This window comes from Malaclemys terrapin, chromosome 1 (genome assembly GCF_027887155.1).
Source record: "Malaclemys terrapin pileata isolate rMalTer1 chromosome 1, rMalTer1.hap1, whole genome shotgun sequence".
Lineage (NCBI taxonomy): Eukaryota > Metazoa > Chordata > Testudines > Emydidae > Malaclemys > Malaclemys terrapin.
This window is the reverse complement of record NC_071505.1, coordinates 143,476,815-143,499,502: the sequence shown is the minus strand read 5'-3', so window position 1 is coordinate 143,499,502 and position 22,688 is coordinate 143,476,815. Positions and strand designations below refer to the sequence as shown.

The 22,688-nt window shown below is 51.7% G+C and overlaps 1 protein-coding gene across 1 annotated transcript; it reads left to right on the top strand.

Moving 5' to 3' along the window:
• The first annotated feature begins 822 nt into the window (after positions 1 to 822).
• On the top strand, positions 823 to 9,621 carry SCNN1A (sodium channel epithelial 1 subunit alpha). The gene is made up of 13 exons (XM_054042200.1): positions 823 to 1,232; positions 1,776 to 2,173; positions 2,497 to 2,752; positions 3,626 to 3,813; positions 4,464 to 4,564; positions 5,034 to 5,197; positions 5,819 to 5,917; positions 6,085 to 6,202; positions 6,485 to 6,563; positions 7,020 to 7,077; positions 7,216 to 7,271; positions 8,551 to 8,626; positions 8,831 to 9,621. The coding sequence occupies exons 1-13, from the start codon at positions 1,224 to 1,226 to the stop codon at positions 9,155 to 9,157; spliced, it is 1,929 nt and encodes a 642-aa protein (XP_053898175.1). The 5' UTR covers positions 823 to 1,223; the 3' UTR covers positions 9,158 to 9,621.
• The last annotated feature ends 13,067 nt before the right edge of the window (positions 9,622 to 22,688 follow it).

Sequence of the window (22,688 nt, the reverse complement as noted above, 5' to 3'; positions counted from 1 at the left end):
ACTGCCTCACAGTCCTGTGTTGAATGACAGGCAATGTTGGGTTCTTGGGGCTTAAGGGTCCCTCCTTCAATGCTGCTAGCTCCCACAGGTTACGTCCTCCTGGGGTTGAAGGGCGCTGAAGATGACTGAGAGCTCTAAAGGGACAGGCTAGGAGCCCAGATCCCTGGAATGGCCTGGAAATTGGGAACTGGGGAGACCTGTACAGTACCTGTCCTGAGCTAAGGCCTTGGCCCAGCCTGGTTGGGTACAGGAGAGTGTGCCCAGCCCAGGTAGCAGCTGTTATTGTTGCATTACCTTGACTTGTCCCCATGTCCTTGAGACACTGCTGCCAACATTTTTTCTACCTTTCTCCTCTTGCTGGGACATTGTGTTCTCAGCTCAGGAGAAGGGGCGGGGGGATGGGGAGAAACATAATGTAATGCTCTCAGAGCAGTCTGCAGCCCTACCTGGGAGCAGCCAGCGCTGCTTACCTCTTCCTCCACCCTTCTGCGGGGGGAGGGAGGGGGAGGTGGCCAGCTGGCTCTTGGGTGTCAGTACCGGTTTGCTCTGAGACTGCAGCCCAGGGAGTCAGAAGGATGGGTGGGGTGCGTGTGTCCTTGACTTTACGCGGCTCAGCTATTTCAAAGCCCCACCCTGTTGTTTCAGCAGAGAGCGGCCCCTGAGGCTGCACACTTGTGTACCTGGATCCTCTCTCTGCTGCTCAGAGCTGCTGCCGCCCCAAGCCCCCAGTGAAAGCCCCAGACCACAACATTATTTTCTCTACAGTGGTCCTCAGTCAACACGGGCCACTCCTGGGGCTTTAGTATCTGTTTGTCCCCCCTTCCCTCTCCCGGCCCCATCGCCCGTTCCCTCTCGGCCTGCCCTTTTCTACCCCTTGCTCTCCCCCTACCCCTGCCCATCTCCCTTTTCTCTAGGAACTGAGATATTGAGATGTTAATGAGGCTTTTCTTTTCCCCCAGAGCTGCGGGGGCGGGGAGCGGCTGGGAGGGCAGGAGCAGGACAGGTTGCTAGATTGAGCTGGAAAGAAACCAGTCTAATCCTAACCACCAAGGCAAAGCAGCTGCCAGGAGGCAGAGCCAGGAGTCTGAGACCAAGGCACAGCAGAGCACAGATCTCGCCTAGGAGAGAGAAACTCCCACAGGGGGACAACAGCAAAGGGAGACCCTCATTTCCAAGGAGAGCGGAGTCCACATAGCTCAGTGGAAACAACATCATAGGTCAACATGCATCAAGTTAGTGTCTTTCTACTCAGTTGCTTCTAACGTTGCTTTTAAACATCACCCTCTGAAGAAGGGTGTGATGGGGTTTCTACTGAGTGAATTCTGGGGTAAAGGAGGGAGGGGTCTGGGTGTGTGTATGGAGAGACTGGGGCAGGGAGGATATGTGGGGAGTGTGTGGAAGGACTGAGGTGTGGGGGAGGATAGGGTGTGGGTGTGTGTGGAGACTCTGGACTTAGGGGAAGATAGAGGTGTGTGTAAGGGCTGGGATATGGGGAGGATAGTGTGTGTGTAGAGGGGCCAGGGCATGGGAGAGGATAGGGGTGTGTGTCTGGAGGGGCCAGGGCCTGGGGGAGAATGGGTGTGTGCATGGAGGGGCCAGGGTGTGGAAGAGGATAGGGGTGTGTGTGTGGAAGGGCTGGAATGTGGAGGACAGTAAGGGGTGTGTGTGGAGGGGCTAAAGGGTCCCAGCAGGCAGAGGCTTCCTGAGTTAGGTGAGTCATGGTAGACATAACTGGTATCTATATATTGCCTGATTCCAAGCTTATTCTGTCGTAGGTTGTAGCTGTGAAGGCAGAGAATGTGCCAGTGGGGGAGAGGCTGAGGAGGTGTAAACAGGAAGCAGAGAAGCAGCAGAAGGTGGAGGAAGTGGCAGAGAAGTTGGAGAAGGAGTGTCAGGGCCTCATTGAGTTCCACAAGTCATACCATGAACTCTTCCAGTTCTTCTGTAACAACACAACAATCCATGGAGCAATCCGCTTAGTCTGCTCCAAGAGGAACAAAATGAAGACAGCCTTCTGGTCTGTGCTCTTCTTCCTCACCTTTGGCCTAATGTACTGGCAATTTGGGATCCTCTACAGGCAGTACTTCAGCTTCCCTGTCAACCTGAACCTTAACCTCAACTCAGACAGGCTGACCTTCCCTGCTGTCACACTGTGCACCCTCAACCCCTACAGGTATGAGACAAACTCCCAGGAGCTACAGGTATATATATGGTGTATTGGTCTCCTACTGGATCAGGAGAAATACCTGGTGCCCCTACAGGTGATATTGAGACATGAAGGGTTTGTCTACATGGGTAAATTTCCCTACATAACTATACTGGAATAACAGTTGGGAAGCAGAGTAATTATATCTGAATAAAGTCACTTTTATTCCCACGTGGGGACTTATACCTGTCTAGCTATAGCCAAATAACTATTATAGTATAAGTATACCTATAGTGGGAAATTGCCCGAGACAAGTCCTAACTCTGGAGTCCACTCTCTCCATTTCACAGATACAGTGCTGTCCAGAAGGAGCTGGATGAACTGGATCGTATCACCCATCAGACACTAATGGACCTGTATAACTACAATATGTCTCTAGTACAAAGCAACTGGGCAGCCCAGTCCAGCCGGAAACGTAGCCCAAGGAGTCTGTCCCACCATGTCCACCGCCACCCACTGAGGAGACACAAGCGTGATGAACCAGCCAGCCTGAAGGGAAACAGTCCTCCAGTGGACAAAAGTGACTGGAAAATTGGCTTCATCCTGGTGAGAATAGATCCCTCTCTCTCCTGTACTCTATAGACTCTGCCTAGCTCCTAATCTCTCATTAGATCCTTTCGTACCAGTGTCAGCTCCACCCTCCACTGGCTGGAAATCTGATAAAGTTGTTGCTGCTACTAATGAAAGAAGTTAAGAGCTGAAAAAAGCCTTTCAAGGCCCAGTCTCTCCCTAAGGGATCTAGGGAAGGATTGTCCCCCTTCTCCATCCATTCTCTAGAGTGTACTCAACTGTCAGGAACAAAAATTTTAGTCTAGGCTAGGGCATGTCTACACTACAGTTGCTACAGCAGCATAACTGCAGCAGTGCTGCTATAGCACTGTAGTGTAGATGCTTCCCACATTGATGGAAGGGGTTTTTCTGTCAATGAAGGTAGTTTCCCTCCTCGAGTGATAGTAGCTACATCAATGGAAGAATTCTTCCCTCAGTCAATTTAACTACAGCACTTAGGGTTTTAATTTTTTGCACCTCTGAGCAATGTAGCTAGTTCGGTCTAAATTTTACGTTTATACCAGAGCATAAATACACCCACAGAGAGGGACTCCCTGTTCCAGAATTGAAAGCTCCTGTGTATACTCCACAATCTCATTTTCTGCACAGCCAATTACAATAACTTCACTGTGATTTGCTGCTTCCTCCGCCTCTCGATCATTCCACCTGCCGAGGAGGTTCCCTCCAATTGAGGATCTGGGGTTGGGGGAGAGGGGCTCCCTTTATGTCTGTTAGCTGCACTTGTCAAGTATAATCTGAATTTATTTCCTGTCCATGTTCAGGGAGGGGGGGGGGGGATAGGTCAGGTATACCCCCTTATCCCTCCTCGTGGACTTGTGTTCCTTGAGACAGCTGATGTTTCTCTTGCAGTGCAATGAGACCAATGAGGATTGTTTCCACCAGACGTATTCCTCAGGTGTAGATGCTGTGCGTGAATGGTACAGTTTCCACTACATCAACATTTTGGCACGGATGCCTAACACAAAGGCCCTGGATGAGTCCAATTTTGAGAACTTCATCTATGCTTGCCGCTTCAATGAGGTTACATGTGACAAGGCGTGAGTGCTAAGGGGCTCCAATATCCCATCTTAACAACTTCTGCATTCCTTGCTGGGTACAAGGAGAAGCCAAGACACTACTGCTGGAGAACACTGTTACACCCACTGCCAGGGCCCAAGGCTGGGGCATTCTTCCTTGTTCAATTCCTGGGGCTCCTGGATCCCATAATCTCAAGTGACGGGCTCTGGGTCCTGCCCTTGGGGTCTTGGCTCCTCAGGTTCACTGACCCCTAAGTGCCATGGGATAGTTCCTGTGCTCTTTTCCCTTTGTTTCAGATAATTGAAACAGTGATACAGGAACATACACTAGTGTGGGTGCAGTTATACTATATAAAGGGATCTTTATACTGGTGTAACTGGGTCCACACTGGGGGGTTGTATCCTCCTCCAGAGTTAGCAACGTGAGGAATCTAACAGCTCTTCAGCTTCAGAAGTCATTTTCAGCAGCTTGCTAAATAATCTTGCTCTGACCTACTTCTCAGGGCTTGTTTACACTACAGACACTACTCTTCTTTATTGCTCTCAGTTCCTCTCTACGGGGTGGTAAAAAGAATGGTTCCTTTTAGAATACCCTGTCCCGCAGCATCTCTTGGGGATTTTGCCCCACATGCCTGGATGCCCTAATCTGAACATTTCCATTTCTCTCCCAGGAATTACACCCATTTCCATCATCCTATTTATGGGAACTGCTACACATTCAATGATGGCAATAGCAGCCTGTGGACGTCATCCCTGCCTGGGATCAATAATGGTGAGGGTCTCCGTGGCAGGTGGGGAGAACCCATTTAGGTATATATCTGGAATAGGAGAGTTTTGGGGGTGGGCGAGAACTGTGAGCATCAAGATCCTCCTCTGCTTATTCCCCTGTGTGATGGTGGATTGCATCCCCCACCATGATCCATGTGAGTTTCAATTGCCAAAAGTTCAGGCCTCCCCCAAATTTTGCTTTCTCCAGGCCTGGCTTTGCAATCCCAGTTCTCTGCCGCCTCCAGAGACTCCAGCCCTGATCCCCAAGTCTCTACCTCCCCCCATGCCTGACCCCCTTACTTTCTGCTCAACTCAGGCCCAGCCCTGATCCCATTTTCTTTTCTGGCTCAGCTGAGATTCCCCTTGCTCTCTGCCTCCTCTTCCTCCCCCATTAACCCAGTTGTGATCTCTCTGCTGTTCCCCCACCCCAGTGACTGGCCCTGATCCCGCCTCACTCTCTGTAACCTCTACAGGCCTCTCTCTGCTGGTGCGCACAGAGCAGAACGACTATATCCCACTGCTGTCCACAGTGACGGGAGCCCGGGTGATGGTCCATGAGCAGAATGAACCAGCCTTCATGGACGATGGGGGCTTCAATGTGCGTCCGGGTATGGAGACCTCCATCAGCATGAGAAAGGTAGGGGGGAGAAAGAGGGAAGAGATGGCATGGGCTTCACTGTGCACCTGCATGAAGCCTTGTGTCAGCATGAGATTGGTCAGTAGGGAGGAGAAGGGTTGCCGTGAAACTAGGATATGGGAAGCAGAAAAGTTAACCCTAGAGGGTGGCAACACTGGGTGGGACTGAGGGGGAGGACATTACCTTGGAAGCCATTACTAATCAAGGAAGGGCTGGAAAAGGGGGATAGCAGGGAGTTGGTGGCATGAGATAGGAGTGAGGACTGGGAAGTTACCACCATCGTATTTGTTATTGATTGGGGGTCGATGACATTACAGGGCAGCAGGCAGAAAGGGAAGGCACCAGAAGCATGGGTATGTATCACTTCATCAATTCCCTGCCATTGTAGGGCTTCGGGCATTGGTGCACCTCAGTCCCGGCTATCTGCCTGAGGCACATAATAGCTCATTCTCCTGAGGGCTGTAATACCTTGGTACAGTTTCAGTTGTTGGGTTTAGTGTGTGGGTGCTGGGGGGTGTTAGTGGCCTGTGATTTGCAGGCAGTCAGACTGGATGATCTGGTGGTCCTGTCTGGCCTTAAATTCTCTGACTCGAAGACTGACAAGCTGCTGTTTGTTGTCAGGAGACGACAATGCGTCTTGGGGGCAGCTACAGTGACTGCACTGAAGATGGCAGTGATGTTCTAGTGCAGAACCTGTACTCGTCCCGTTACACTGAGCAGGTAATCCATCACCACTGGTCCTATCCCAGACCTGTCCCCACCTTCCTTGGGATACAATCTCAGCCATTCCCTGCCATGAGTGGATCTCATCTGTGTTTTCTGGGCCTCATTATGCTGGGATGTGAGGATTCCCTTGCTGAGCTCTCCCCTTCTCTCATGCCTTTCAGGTCTGCATTCGTTCCTGTTTCCAGAGCAGTATGGTAGAGCGCTGTGGCTGTGCATATTACTTCTACCCCTTACCCTCTGGAGCGGAGTATTGTGATTACACGAAGCATATAGCATGGGGTAAGTGTTGACGGTGCAGAAGGAATTATATAATGAACCCCCCAAGCCCTCCTGAACCTACCCATTCCAACCCCCAACACTGAGACTCTCCCATTATCCCCTGCTATCAGCTCCCCAACTCTCCTATTTAAGTCCTCCAGGGGATTCCTTCTTTGGAGCTCTCAGCCCCTCCAAGGGTGCTACCTTGTTCTGGGCCTGCATCACCCATGTACATGCCCCAGAGATTCTCTTCCCTGTACAGATAGGGTGAGCTCACTTTGGTTTTCTCTCTCCCCTGCTTAGGTCACTGTTATTACAAACTCCAGGTTGAATTCAAATCCAATGTTCTGGGCTGTTTCAGCAAATGTCGGAAACCTTGCGAGTAAGTCTCAGTAGGCTAAAAACTAGGGTTTTATGAACACCATTATATGAAAGAGTTGCCTGAGATCTCAGGGGACTGGACTTGACCCAGTAGATCACTTCCAGTCCTATGAGTGTCTCATTCCTAGAGCTGACTGAATGGCTGAGAATTTGATTTGCCAAACCAAGTATTCAATTATATGGGGCAAATAGTGTTTGAGCAATTAAACATCCAGATAGATACTTCAGTCTGGTCTCTCCCAGCAGGAAGCAAAGTTAGTAGTGGGGTAAAAATGCTGGCTGAGGGGAGAGCTCCTGGATACTGCAGACTGGCTACTTTCAGGAGGCAGCACTGTAAGGAGTAGGGCAGAAGTGCTAGATATAGAGAAAGTTCCGAGTTGTTGAGGTTGCTGTGCTAAGACTGGACCTTGTGGATCCCATGGCCCTTGCTGTTAAGAATATATCTGTCTTCCTTCAGGGTGACTGAGTATCAGCTGTCAGCTGGACACTCCCACTGGCCTTCCACTGTTTCCGAGGTAAGGATATGGTTTCCTGTGGTAATCTCACCAGACCCAGGATGCAAACCTGTCCCACCATTTATCATCCCTCAACAAGGGGAGGCTGAGATCACAGAGTGGTGTATATCTATGATGCTTTTTGTGCTTTCCTTTCAGGATTGGGTGTCTCACATGCTGTCCCGACAGAATAAGTACAATATCACATCCAAGAGGTGAGAGCTCCAGAACTGGGGCTCAGGACCAGAGATGGGACCCAGTGATGGGGGTTGGGGTCTGGGCCCAGATGAACCAATGATGGGTAGAAACAGGGGAGTAGGGGTGGTCAGGGGCCTAGGGCCAAGCACAGAGATCAAATCAGTGGCAGGGAGAGAAGCAGGGGTCCAGGAGTGCAGGGCCAGACAGGAAGAATGACCCAGTCATGGGAAGACAGGAGATCCTGACTTACCTGGTCATGGAGATAGGTGGAAGTTCAGAGGCCCAAGGCTAGACCCAGAGACAGACCTACTGAGGGGGAAGACAAAAGGCTTGAGGAGCCTGGGACCAGGCCCACAATCTTGCCTAGTAATGGGATAGGAGTGTTCTCAGGGGCCCGGGCCCTGACCAATGGACTTGATCCAGTAATAAATTGAGATTTGGGGAGCGGTTTAGGGGGCGAGGTCTAGAGATTGGCAGAATGATTGGGAGGATCACTAGGCAAGGGACTGATGTAATGTTGGAGGTGAAGTCTTGGGCAGGGATTGTGAACTTGGAGAATCAAACGGAAAGTGTGGAGGTATTCTATAAGTTTAGGAGAAGGTCAGATGTGAGTTTGGTGCAGTAGTAAGTTTGGAGCTGTTGCACCGAAGTAGGGGAATGTGCAAGGAGCGGGGGCAAGCAGGGGTACAGACCCCCCCCCCAAATAATCAGTGAGGGATGCAGTACTCCCCCAGTCCTGGGGGCAGAGAGCTCCTCCCAGGGCCAGAGATGGGGAGGGGGGGCAGTGAGCTACTCCTGGGGCTGGGGAGAGTGAGCTTCTGTGCCCCGCAAAAGAGGTCAAATTTAAATTCCTGCACACACCCCTGCACTGAAGTGTGTGGGAGTTAGGGTGACCAGATGTCCCATTTTTAAAGGGACAGTCCTGTTTTTTGGGACTTTTTCTTATATAGGTGCCTATTACCCCCCACCCCCTGTCCCATTTTTTCACAGTTGCTAGCTGGTCACCCTAGTGGGAGTGATAAAGGCTTGGGGGTTGGGTGGGAGTTTGTGGGTGTCGTAAGTTTGAGGGATCCTAAATCTGGGATATCATACAGGAATCTCAGAGGAATGCTGTAGGTATGGCCAGCTGCACTGGATTTTGGGCAGACAGCAGGTTTGAGTGTTAAGTGGGCTGCCGGATGGGGGAACTGCAAGTTTGGAAGATTAAAGCTTTGGTGTGGGTGCAAGATAAGGAGTGTATGCTACAATACAGGGGTTGTGAGATTAGAGTCACTCATCTCTTTTTCTTATTAACAGGAATGGAGTGGCCAAAGTGAACATATTTTTTGAGGAATGGAAGTATAAAACCAATGGGGAGTCTCCTGCCTTCACGGTATATACCTCATCCTCCAGCTGCCCCTCCCACTCAACATACCCCTCTGCCTTCCAGCAACATCCCTGACTTCTGTATTTCTCCTCCTGCGGCAGGACTGGAGATGGGAATAAAGCCTCAGCAGTGGGTGATCCTGACAGCAAGTGGGAATATGAGCATCCTCACGGAGACACAATTCTCACTACCCCCATCTCTCTCTTGCAGGTGGTGACGCTGCTCTCCCAGCTGGGGAATCAGTGGAGTCTCTGGTTTGGTTCCTCTGTTCTTTCTGTGGTGGAGCTCGCTGAGCTGATTTTGGATTTCATTGCTATCACCTTCATCCTCTCCTTCCGGTGGCTCCGCTCCCGTCAGCTACTGGCCTCTGCTGTGCCATCCCCAGGTGCTCATGACAACACTGCCTTCCAGCCTGAATCCTCTGGCCCCAGTGCTCCACATCGCTTCACTGTCGAGGCTGTGGTAACTACGCTGCCCTCCTACAACAGCCTGGAACTATGTGGGCAGAACAGGGATGCTGAGATTGGAGTGGAGTGAGGATTATGGTGGGACAGCACACTGCGGTTGAGGAGTTTCGTGTCTCCACTCCACAGATTATATGCTTGGGTCTGAAGACATGTGGCAAGTTGGAGCAGGGACTGATCTCCTGTTTGGTGCTACAGCACTTGCAGCTCAACTGCATTTCTATGATGCTGGTGCAGAGTTTCCATCACCTCAATTATGGCACTCACTCGGGAGGCAGGTGACTGCAGTGTTGGTTGGGGGGAGGTGTTAGTTTATATTCCCTACTGTTGGTAAACCCTGCATTCATCTCCCACAATACAGATGACAATGCCCTTGGCCACATTTGCTATGGAGGCACCAGTGATGGGAGAGACAGCATATGTGGGTGATATTGACTGAGCCCCCTTCCATCTATATACACTCACTTCTCAGCACCCAGGAATGTGGCCACAGTGGTCTGTAACTGTTTGAGAATAAAAACTAATTAATTAAAGAGGCTTGGCTGTGACCAGGAAAAATTAGGCTCTTGTGTATGCCTGACAGCAGACAAGGGTGGGGTGTATAGAACCCAAGAGGGTACTAGCATTCACAACTGCCTCATCCTCTGTAGGACAAATTTTCAGTCAGGAGGTTAGATGCTGCTTCCCAACTCTGGATTGCTGTTTCTGATGCCATGCTCAGGGTGGAAATTTCCCCCTCCACCCAGGAATCTAGGGAGGAGGCTAGGAGAGCCTGTTTGGAAGGACACCTCCCTAGGCTAGAGACCAGGCAGGAGAGGTGCTGGGTTAAGGGGCTTAGGGGTTGGGGGGTGGTGGTAGGGGAAGGGTTCCTGCATGGATCCTCATCCTGGCATGAGGTCTAGAATAGTCTCAAGCTCTCCACAGGCTACCTGCAGCTCTTAGGCCAATACAAAGATTCTTCTTTGCAACATAACATACGCCTCACTCTAACTCTCCATTCAGCCTCTCATCTCTTTTCTGAACACTGGGGGCTAAATTGGTCTTGACACTGGCTTATGCCTCCCATAATAAAGGAGCTGTGGGGGCCAAAGTAGCCTCAGTGATGCAGAGCCTGCAGAGCTACCCTAAACTGTGACATTGCTTCAGTGGCCCCTCTGAGCTGCTGCAGTACAGAATAAGAACTGTGCAGGGCCGCCACAGCTCTGATCTACCTATCCCTAATCTGTTCAACAACAGAATACCCGCTGCATGGGTGTGGGGGTGCTGTGCTGAGCTGGCTCCGTTATCTGCTTTGTGAAAAATGTCAAGGTTTTGAAATTCATTTTCATGCCCTATCAGAACAAAAATGAGACCTCTGGAATTAAAAACCCCCAGAACACAAGAGAAAGCAAGCTACCCCAGAATAGCCAATAGCCCAGAGGTTAGAGGACTTCCATGGGATGCGAGACCCAGGTTCAAGTCCCTACATGGTCTGATTCAGAGCACAGCCTGCTCACGATCTGCTGTTGGAGCTGTTCTACCTGATAGAAATGATTACCTATTCATGGGGTCAGAGAGAGATTGGCTCTAGCCTGGGCTATTGGCTATCTTGGGGTGGCTTGTTCTCTTCCATCCCGGCCCGGAGGAAAAACGGTTACCTACCTCTTGTAACTGTTATTCTTCGAGATGTGTTGCTCATGTCCATTCCAAGTAGGAGTGCGTGCGCCGCATGTATAGTCATTGGAAGACTTTTCCCCTGGTGGTACCCATTGAGTCAGCTGTGGAGGCCCCTGGAGTTGCGTCTTCATGACGTTGTATATAGGTCCCTGCCGAGCCGCCACCTCTTCAGTTCCTTCTTGCCACAGTGCTCTGAGAGAGGGGTATGAGGGTGGGTATTGGAATGGATATGAGCCACACATCTCTAAGAAGAACAGTTACAAGAGGTAGGTAATTGTTTGTTCTTTGAGTGCTTGCTCATATTGATTCCAAGTAGCTGACTCCCAAGCAGTCCTTTGGAGGAGGGGTCAGAGTTCACTGAGTCGCAGACTGCAGCACCACCCTGCCAAATGTGGCATCGTCTTTGGCCTGCTGAGTAACGGCATTGTGCGATGTAAAGGCGTGGATCGATGACCACGTCGCCGCCCTGCAACTGACTTGAAGGGGCACCTGTGCCAGGAACACCAGAAGAGCAGAGGCTTCCTCAACGGAGTGCGCGGTTAGTGCTGAGGGAGGTATCTTTGCTAGGTCGTAGCACGTCCTGATACAGGCCGTGATCCATGAAGAGATCCTTTGGGACAACATGGGAAACCCCCTCATCCGCACAGCAATTGCAATGAAGATCTGTGTTGATTTTCTAAACAGCTTTGTCTGCTCATTGCAAAAAGCTAACGCTCGTCTGACATCCAGGGAGTGGACCATCCGTTCCCGGTTACTAGAATGTGGCTTAGGGAAGAACATGGGAAGAAATAAGTCCTGATTCACATGGAATTGCAAAACTACCTTTGGGGAGAAAGCCGGGTATGGCCGCAACTGTACCTTGTCCTTATAAAAGGGCTCGAACGTCAAGGCCTTAAGCTCAGATACCCTCCTGGCTGAAGTTATAGCCACCAGGAACATCACTTTCCAGGAAAGGCAGAGGAGAGAGTATGTTGCTAGGGGCTCAAAAGGAGGGCCCATCAGTCTCGAGAGCACCAGGTTGAGATCCCATGGGGGGATTGGCTGTCTTACTTGAGGGTACAGTCTATCTAGTCCCTTGAGGAAGCAGCCAACCATGGGGTTAGCAAATACTGACCAGCGGTCAGACCCTGGATAGAAAGCCGAGATGGCGGTCAGGTGCACCTTTATTGACGACACTGCTATGCCTTGCTGTTTCAGGTGCAGTAAATAGTCCAGGATGAAGGGAATCGATGACTGTAATGGCGTGGAGTGGGGAAGTGGCCCAGGGAAATGTAGCAACTCTGGCAGTGAAAGGTTGGCTGCCAACAGCTGCTACCATTAGTGTCCCTGGGCTGGAAGCCGGAGTAGAGGGCGGGCCCAGGTTCCCCCCCATGGAAGCAAGTTTCCAAACCTGAGGAAATCTCTACCTATGAACACGGCGTTTGGGAGGTTTGGGACTACCTCTGCTTTCACCCCGGTGATATTTCCGTGAATTTCAATTTTTACTGGTATGATGGGGTGGTAGCTAACAGTCCCATGGACACAGGTTACCCCATACACTTGGCCTGCATTAACTGGCTGCGCTTCACTAATTTACCCAAAATTAGGGTGATATAGACTCGGGGAGTGCTGAGTGCCATGGTTTCTACCCCATTCAACTTTACCTGCCTTGTATATTTATGTGGGGTGACTGCAACCCCTACAATATTGAGTAGGCTGCATGGGTCTGCCCCGTTCCCCAGGTTACACTGCATTGGCTCTATGACATTGGGGCACTGGGCAGCTATGTGCCCCAACTCCCCGCACCCATAACACCTATAATTGCTTCTAGTCACTCCCCTATCATGTGGGTTAGGGGGGTTAGTCCTAGGGTTCCCCCCACTCAGGCCTTCCCCTTCCTTCAGGGTTCCCGACTGGTTTTCGACCTCCCTCTTCCACCTAGGACTTCCTGGGGGTTTGGCCACCCGACCCTCCATGGTCGGGGTCGAGTGTTTGATTCGTGAGGGGCCTTCCTTGGGTAGTTGGGTTAACTCCCTGGCTGTCCACCAATGTGATCATTTCGTCGTAGGTGGACAGATTGTTCTGGCAGACCCATTTGCAGAGATCTGGCGGCAGTCTCCGCATGTAATGGTCCATGACCAAAGTCTCTAAAATCTCCTCCGGGCTGCATGCCTCGGGCTGTAACCACTTTCGAGCGAGGGGTATGAGGTCGAATAGTTGGGACCTTGGAGGTTTGTTCTCCCTGGAACCTCTAGGCCCGTACCGCTGCCGTCACTAGGATCTCTGCCCTCAGCCAGGAATAGTCAGCAGCATCCCCAGTGGGCAGATCAAAGTAGGCCTTCTGGACCTCTCCCCACAAAGAAGGGGCGAGAATGCTGGCCCACTGCTCCCGGGGCCACACCTCATGCTGAGCAGTCCTTTCAAATGAGAGGAGATATGCCTCTATATCATTGTCTGCCGTCATCTTTGGCAGACAACCGGTGACCCTCAGGGTTCGCGTTCCATTGGACCCCTGGGCCTGGGTGGTGACGATCTTCAGCTGGTCCACAACCTCGCACAGGAGGGCTTGATCTTGGGTCGTCTGGCTCATTAATAATTGGTTGGTTTCCTGCTGTAACCTCATGGACTCCTGTTGCGCCATCGCCTGAGCCCGGGTTGCCTCCTGCTGGGCCGCTGTGGCTTGCACCAGTGCTCTCACCACCTCCTCCATCGTGGTACAAACAAAAACCCACAACCAAAAACCCCAGTGCATTTTTTTTTATTATTATTAGTAAACACCTCTGTTCTGCCATGCTGTGAACAATCACAATCCCACTCCCGACACCAGTTGTGGCAGAGCTCTGACCTTGCCCCCGCAGGTCCTGTGCATCTAGGCGGTATATGCTAGCCTCAGTGGCTCACTGTGACCCTCCACCTAGCCTTCTCTCTCTAGGGCCCTTTTCTACTGAGCCCTTTTCATCATAGGCCAGCAAGGAGGTTGGTGAGAGAATTCCCACAGTCTCTGTTGTCCCTAGGGGCTTGTTTTAGAACAGTTTAGCCTCCTGTCCTGACATGGGCCTGACTTCCCCTCCCAGGAGGTGTTCCTGTAGTGGTGGATTGGGGGGAACCCAGGCCCGCCCTCTACTCTGGGTTCCGGCCCAGGGACCCTAAAGGTAGCAGCTGTTGGCAGCCAACCTTTCACTGCCAGAGTTGCTACATTTCCCTGGGCCACTTCCCCACAGCTCTCCTGCTTCTCCCTTCTTCACTCTTACCTTAGGGCTCCCTTATCAATAACTTGAGGGTGTCTTCATTAACCAGCCCTTCAGCCACACTTCCTCCCCTCTAGCTCTCCTCTGCCTGACCGGAGTGAGCCCTTTTTATAGTATCAGCAGGGCCTTAATTAGAGTCAGGTGGTCACATTAGCTTAATGGCCTCACCTGACTCTTTGCAGGTTAATTGGAGTCACATGTTCATTAGCCTGGAGCAGCCCCTGCTCTGGTCAGTCAGGGAACAGAAAACTGTTAATCCAGTGGCCAGTATATCTGCTATTCTGCTATACCCAACTGGCCTGGGTCTATCACATATGGTATTGCCACCCTTCTGTTCTGCTGCTGGCGGTGAGGTGCTGCCTTCAGAGCTGGGTGCCTGGCCAACAGCCACCGCTCTCTGGCCACCCAGCTGTGAAGGCAGCGCAGAAGTAAGGGTGGCAATACCATAAGCCCCCCTAAAACAACACTGTGACCCCCTTTAACTCCCTTTTGGGCCAGGACTCCCAATTTGAGAAATATTGGTCTCCCCTGTGAAATCTGTATAGTATAGGGTAAAAGCACACAAAAGATCAGATTTCACAGTCTGTGACGTGTTTTTCATGGCTGTGAATTTGGTAGCTCCCTACTGATACACATCTGCCCTCCAGATGGGTTTGAAACGTCTGGTAAGAAAGGCAAACAGCACGTAGTTCCCTGACATTGATGTGCAGCGCAAGTTCTGCTTGGGATCACAGACCTTCAGTCCCGAGTCTTCCTAGGTGCACCCCCCAACCCATTGCTGATGCATCTGTTACTAGAGACAGCGACGGTTGGGGCCCAGAGAAGGGCACTCCCGCATACACCACTTGCAGGTCGAGCCACCACAGGAAGGACTTGATAACTGGAGGAGTGAGTTTGACCAACTTGTCCAGGTGGTCTCGGTTCAGCCTGTATACCGAGGCTAGCCAAGCCTGAAGGGGATGGAGCTGCAGCCAGGCATGCTGTACTACACACGTACAAGCAGCCATATGGCCAAGCAGCTTCAGGCAATTTTGCGCTGGAATAGTGGGGTATTGCCTGAGTTCCTGTATGATGGCACCCATGGCGAGAAAGCATGTTTCTGGAAGGAATGCCCTGGCTTGACCAGAGTCGAGGGGAGCTCCACTGAATTTGATCCTCTGAGTAAGGGTTAGGACTTGCCACATTCAGTATCAGGCCAAGCCTGTCGAATGTCACCCGAACCAGGCCCACATGGTCCTTCACTTGGGCCGTGGAGCGGCCCTTGATTAGCCAGTCGTCTAGGTATGGGAATACTTGCACCTGCCACTTCTGCAGGAAGGTGGCTATGACCAACATGCACTTGGTGAACACCCGAGGGGCCGCCGAGAGGCCAAAGGGGAGAACTGTAAACTGATAGAGGGTTTTCTTGACCACAAAGCAGAGAAACCATCTGTGGGATGGGACTATATAGACACATGAAAGTACGTGTCCTTCAAGTCAAGGGCAGCATACCAGTAAAACCCAGATCCAGGGAGGGGATAATGGAAGCCAGAGAAACCATGCAGAACTTCAGCTTCTTCATTAATCTGTTGAGGTTTTGCAGGTCTAAAATAGGTCTGAGCCCACCCTTGGCCTTTGGAATTAGGAAATACCGGGAGTAGAACCCCCTACCCCTGAACTCCGGAGGGATCTGCTCTACCACCCCAAGTTGTAGGAACGTTTGCACCTCCTGCATGAGAAGTTGCTCGTGAGAAGGGTCCCTGAAGAGGAATGGGAATGGTGGGATAAGGAGGGAGGGAACAGAAGTGGAGAGAATATCCCTGTTCTACCATGCTCAAGACCCAGTGATCTGAGGTGATTTGTGCCCAGGCATGGAAGAAATGGGATAGACGATTCACGAAGGGAGGGGAGTTGGTCCGGAATTGCCCTTGCATTTTCTTTTCAGTGGCAGCTACTACAACCAATGTGCCCAGCTGAAGGTGTGTGAAAATGTACTCATACCCTTTTGAAGGCACAAAATATTTCCTTTCCACCCCTTTGGTCATGGGGGGGAGGAGGGGAGAAAGAGAGGCGGGTGTTTGTCACAACACTTTAATAGTGTTCTGGAGGGTCTTAATGAGGAGCAAAGCTACCCTCGAGGGACCTTCAGGCTGGCCCCAGTGCCAGTTCCTGCTGTGCCCTCTGGGCACCAAGGCCGGCACCCATCTCGTGGCCTCGAGGAGGTTCCTGTGCTACAAATCATGATGGAGGGGCCCATGCCTTGGATACATCTGACACCTATCTGGACCCGCCTTGGGCTTGGTGATAGGCCCACGGGGTCCAGAAGGGCCATTGAGCCAGTGCCTGCCACTCGAGTGGCCACAACATCATAGGCAATGGCCACCCCTCCTGTCTGGAGCAGTGCCGGCTCCACCTAGATGCGTATGCTTCTGAATCCAACCTCGGCAACAAAGGCAGTACGGAGCGAGATGGCGTGGGGGAAAATGGTGCCGAGGTGAGGGCGGGCAGTTCCACATCATCACTGGCTTTCCCTGGAGTGCGCTGTCATTGCTGGCTGCCTCAAAGGGATCTGGAGTGGAGGGAAGGTTCAACTCCTCCACCTGACACTCTTGCACTGGGGATTCCGCAAGAACCGGACTCGACAGACCTCCCTGTGAGGCTGGAGTCGACGGTGCCAGCTGAGTAGGAGCTGGAGGTCTCGGTGCCTCCTTGCTCTGCTGCTCTAATGGGAGAGCGATCGGCCGGTCATCTTCTTGTGCGGCACCAGTGAATGGGAGTGGTGCCGGGCACTTGCACCAGAGGAGGTCTTTCATGCTGGGGAGTGGCGGTGCCAACAGTCTCTGGAGTCTGAGTGCTTTCTTGGTGCTGCAGCCTCTCTTACGAAGGCTGGTGCGCTCCGCACCGAGGTGCTGGGCTTGGGGTCGGACACCGCCTGTGCTGGTGGGGACAAAAGGCTGACTCCATGAGGAGCAATTTTAAGTTAAAGTCCCTCTCCTTCATAGTCCTTGGGCGGAAGTCTCTGCAGATTTTGCACTTCTCAGTCTGATGGGCTTCCCCCAAACACTTTAAACAGGAGTCATGTGGGTCTCCCTTTGGCATAGGCTTCAGACAGGACCCGCATGGTTTGAACCCCTGAGACCAAGGCATGCCCCGGTCCCCGGGAGGGGGAGAACGTGGTGGTGGGGGGAAACCCCCAACTAAAACTTATCTTAACTAACTATGGCCTAGTGAAAACTAAGTTTAATTATTTACAGATACAACACGGGAAAGTCCACTAGGGGATCGCTTGCCGTAGCAAGAGAAGAGAGCTGCTCCAACGACTGTCACTGGCGGTAAGAAGGAACTGAAGAGGTGGTGGGTTGGCAGGGAGCTATATATACCGCTGTGAAGGCACGACTCCAGGGGGCTGCACAGCTGAACCAACAGGTACTGCTAGGGGGAAACCTTAAAACTGTGCGAGCAGCATGCGCACGCCTACTTGGAATTGACATGAGCAAGCACTCGAAGAACCACCTTCCTTATGAAAGTTCTGTCAAAACTAATATGTTCACACAAAGTTTTGGTTCCAATGAACTGACATTTTCTGACAAAAAATCATTTCACTGAAACATTACCAACCACCTCTAGCATAAAAAATCCACTCAACCTGCTTTAGGGATAGAGGGGGTGACAGACTGAAGCAAAAGCTCAGTGGTTTGAGCATTGGCCTGCTAAACCCAGGGTTGTGAGCTCAATCCTTAAGGGGACCATTTAGGGAACTGGGGTAAAAATCTGTCTGAGGCTTGGTCCTGCTTTGAGCAGGGGGTTGGACTAGATGACCTCCTGAGGTCCCTTCCAACCCTAATATTCTATGATTCTAAAAGCAAATGGACACTGAAATTTTAGACACATGGATTATGGTCCACAGCATTGCCTTAATGTGTGCTGTAGTATTACTGAAGTGGGTACCCAAAGATTAAGTAAAAGGAGTAATAGGGAGCCACTCCCAATAATAAATAGGCATGTTGGTTTGTGACTGACTGACTGTGTGACAAGTCACTTCACCTTTCTCAGCCTTAGTTTCTCCCTCTGTCAAGTAAGGATAACAATCCTCTCCTGCCAACCTCATGGTGGTAGGAGCTGTGAGGATCCGTTTGAGTGGCACTAGTAGCAGTGCATAGTATGAGGTGTCCTATCACGTTGAGTCATACCAGATGACATAATATAATATCTGAACTATTCTAATTTATTTGTATTTTATTATTTTGAAATTGTTAAGAGCAGCAACTACTTAGCACAGCCTGAAAAAAAAAAAAAAAAAAAAAAAAAAAGGAAATATACCTATCTCATAGAACTAGAAGGAACCCCAAAAGGTCATTGAGTCCAGCCCGCTGCTTTCACTAGCAGGACCAAGTACTGATTTTGCCCCAGATTCCTAAGTGGCCCCTTCAAGGATTGAACTCACAACCCTGGGTTTAAGTAGGCCAATGCTCAAACCACTGAGCTATCCCTCCCTGAAGCACCTTATCTAAATTTTCTAGATCAAAATGCCTCTTTGTGTAGGACGAGACAATTTAACACTTTGTGACAAACAGATGAGCCAACAAGGAGTGTTGGAGAAACAGAAGGTTAGGTGAGCGTGACAAAGGGGGTCCTCTCAATAGTGACACTTTACCCTTCCCCGCCCCCATTTTGAAGAAGAGGTTGAGATACAGTGTGTAAAGGCATGGAGACACTGATATGTATTGGGGGAGGGATAAAAACATTGTAAATAAACTACTGTAGTCGTGGCACGGTTGTCCCTCCCCCTCTGGGTCGGAGGGAGGCCACACCGCCTCACTAAGTTGTCGGGCCGCTGCCTAGTGTCAGGGGAATTAGCATTAGGTGTAGTGTCCCAACTGGGCTAACAGGCCAAGCAGCCAAGCACCTATAGCCCTCGAGCCGTGCATGCAGAGACCATGCACAGCTTAGCGTACGGTCTCTGGGTCCTTGTGGCAGGGTTCAGAGCCCATATAGGAGACTAGTAGCTCCGGGCCCTTCAGCCAAGGGCGCAGCACACACAGTGGTCAATTCGCTCTGGTCTCTGGAGGCAGAGATAGAGCAAGACCTGCAGTCAGTTAGTTCTGGGCTCTAGTTGTAGGGCCAGAGCAAGCCCAAGAGTCAATCAACCCCAGTCTCTCGGTGCAGAGACAGAACAAGCCAGCAGTCACCCTACTCCACCGGACCCCAAGCTAGTGCCCTAACAGTGGCAGAGTGGTCCACCACTGGGTCAGCGGGGATCCCAACCACAACATGCTGGTTGTGGCTCACGCAAAGCTGCTGCCAGACCAAGGTCGGCTGCCCCTGGACCACTTCCTCCCCTCCCCTCAGGATGTACTAGAACAGCAGGGTGTCCTCTGCCTCCTCTAGGTAGGTGGCCTGTGGCAGTCCTGGGTTCAGCAGCAAGGTCAGCAGGGCCGGCTCTAGGCACCAGCAAAACAAGCTGGTGCTTGGGGCGGCACATTTTTAGGGGCGGCATGACCGGCGCCAGAATGCTGCCCCTAAAAATGTGCCCCAGCCGCCCTAGCTCACCTCTGCTGCTGCTGCCGCCGCCACAGCGCGCAAAAACAGCTGATTCGTGCGCCGCTACTCGCCCTCCCTCCCAGGCTCTCAAACCTGGGAGGGAGGGGGAGATCTCGAGCGGCCGTTTCGCGCGCCGCTGCTCCCCCTCCCTCCCAGGCTTGGGAGCCTGGGAGGGTGGGGGAGAAGCGGCGCCCACGCCACGGCCACTCGGAGTCTCCCTCCCTCCCTCCCAGGCTCTCAAACCTGGGAGGGGGGGGAGATTCCAAGTGGCTGCGGCACGGGCGCTGCTTCTCCCCCTCCCTCCCTCCTAGGCTTGAGAGCCTGGGGGGAGGAGGCAGGGCTGGGGATTTGGGGAAGGAGCGGAGTTGAGGCGGGGCCGGGGGTGGGGTTATTAAAAACAGGGGGAGGGGCGGCCAAAATTGTTTTTGCTTTGGGCGGCAAAAATCCTAGAGCCGGCCCTGAAGGTCAGCATCCAGGAGCGAGCAGGGTCTGTCTGCCTTCTTCAGTGTCTTGGTCCTAACTCAGCGGGAGGCACCGCCCTTTATACTTCCTGTCCCGGTGACGTACTTCCGGCGGAGGAATGAGGCAGGCCTGGCTCTGCCCACTTAGGCATAGAGGGGGTTCCTCCCTGTCTCGGTCAGAGGGAGGCCACACTGCCTCACTACAACTACACAATGGCCTTTATTACGAGCAAGAAAGTCTTAGAGCAGGGGTAGGCAAACTTTTTGGCCTGAGGGCCATATTGAGGAATAGAAATTGTATGGCGGGCCATGAGTGATCACAAAGTTGGAGTTGGTGTGTGGGAGGGGGTGAGGGCTCTGTTTGGGGGGCGCGGGCTCTGGGGATCATGGAATATCAGGGTTGGAAGGGACCTCAGGAGGTCATCTAGTCCAACCCCCTACTCAAAGCAGGACCAATTCCCAACTAAATCATCCCAGCCAGGGCGTTGTCAAGCCTGACCTTTTAAGGAACGAAGGAGATTCCACCACCTCCCTAGGTAACCCATTCCAGTGCTTCACCACCTTCCTAGTGAAAAAGTTTTTCAAATATCCAACCTAAACCTCCCCCACTGCAACTTGAGACCATTGCTCCTTGTTCTGTCATCTGGCATCACTGAGAACAGTCTAGATCCATCCTCTTTGGAACCCCCTTCAGGTAGTTGAAAACAGCTATCAAATCCACCCTCATTCTTCTCTTCCGCAGACTAAATAGTCCCAGTTCCCTCAGCCTCTCCTCATAACTCATGTGCTCCAGACCACTAATCATTTTTGTTGCCCTCCGCTGGACTCTTTCCAATTTTTCTACATCCTTCTTGTAGAGTGGGGCCCAAAACTGGACACAGTACACCAGATGAGGCCTCACCAATGTTGAATAGAGGGGAATGATCACGTCCCTCGATCTGCTGGAAATGCCCCTAGCCTTCTTGGCAACAAGAGCACACTGTTGACTCATATCCAGCTTCTCGTCCACTGTAACCCCTACGTCCTTTTCTGCAGAACTGCTGCCTAGCCATTCAGTCCCTAATCTGTAGCAGTGCATGGAATTCTTCCGTCTTAAGTGCAGGACTCTGCACTTGTCCTTGTTGAACCTCATCAGATTTCTTTTGGCCCAATCCTCTAGTTTGTCTAGTTCCCTCTGTATCCTATCCCTACCCTCCAGCGTATCTATCACTCCTCCCAGTTTAGTGTCATCTGCAAACTTGCTGAGAGTGCAATCCACGCCATCCTCCAAATCATTAATGACGATATTGAAATAAACTGGCACCAGGACTGACCCCTAGGACATGCCGCTTGATACTGGCGGCCAACTAGACATGGAGCCATTGATCACTACCTATTGAGCCCAATGATCTATAGTCCTTATAGTCCATTCATCCAGTCCAGACTTCTTTAACTTGCTGGCAAGAATACTGTGGGAGACTATTTCAAAAGCTTTGCTAAAGTCAAGGAATAACACGTCCTCTCATCCAGTTATCTTGTCATAGAAGGAAATTAGGTTAGTCAGGCATGAGGAGAAGTTTGGGGTGTAGGAGGGTGCTCTGGGCTGGGGCAGGGGGTTGGGGCATGGGAAGAGGCTACGGGGTTCAGGCTCCGAGCGGCGCTTACCTGAAGTGGCTCCCAGAAGCAGTGGCATGTCTCTTCTCCAACTCTTATGTGTGGAGCGGCCCCCAACTCTGCGCCCCAGAGCAGAGCCATTCTGAAGTTTCCAGGAACAGTGTGGCGTGGCCCCCGACCCGGCGCCCAAGCTGGAGCGCCAGAGCGGGACCGAGCCACGTGGTGCAGCCCCCAACCCGGTGCCCCAGCTGGAGCGCCAGAGCAGGGCAAGCCTCAGACTCTGCTCCCCATTGGGAGCTTCTGGGGCGGCTTAAAACAGCTTGCAGTCCAGATTGTAGTTTGCCCACCCCTGTCTTAGAGCAGTCTGTGTTCATGAAAGATGTGGGGGTGTGGCATCCTGCCCCATCACAATCATACAGTGCACAATTACTGGTCAGCCATGAACCCTCCAATTTCCCAATTAATGTTCTTCCAACACTTATTAATGGTTTCCATATTATTTCTGTAGCAATTATTCAGATGCTTGCCAAATCAGAGAAACCTATCACAGCTCATGGAAACAAATCTAGGATGTGGTCCAAATCATAGAAGATTAGGGTTGGAAGGGACCTCAGGAGGTCATTTAGTCCAACCCCCTGCTCAAAGCAGGACCAACCTCAACTAAATCATCCCAGCCAGGGCTTTGTCAAATCTGCTCTCATACACTGTATGTGGTGCACACCAGGAATAAAGCCCAGATCATTTCTATCCAAGTGAGTCAACACAATGCCTAGTAGATCACAATCTCTGAAGTCACTGATTAGATGTTGACAAAACATGATACCAATGCAGGTCACTGCTCTCCACCCAAATCAGGCTGTAGTCCCAGTGATAGGTTGGACCCCTTAAGGTGCCACCTGATGTGCTGAGATACCACTGAGCCCACCAGTTATGCCAGCCTGGGCACCCTTCTTACCTGTCTTGCTGAGCCAGGCTATTAAGCCTCCTCCAGCAAACACACAGGCAGGGCCACACCCAACTGCAGAATGACACAGACACTGAGATCAGTTCTGGGAAGGCTCAGCTTAAGGGACTTGCCCCCGCACTCAGGTGTCCACCTCCTTTGGAATGCAGGCCCAAAGGTATATTATGAAATCTGCCTCCTCCC

Coding starts and splice junctions, on each gene's coding strand:
- SCNN1A (XM_054042200.1), top strand. Junction 5,918..6,084: donor CGTCCCGTTACACTGAGCAG/GTAATCCATCAC, acceptor CATGCCTTTCAG/GTCTGCATTCGTTCCTGTTT. Junction 6,564..7,019: donor AAATGTCGGAAACCTTGCGA/GTAAGTCTCAGT, acceptor GTCTTCCTTCAG/GGTGACTGAGTATCAGCTGT.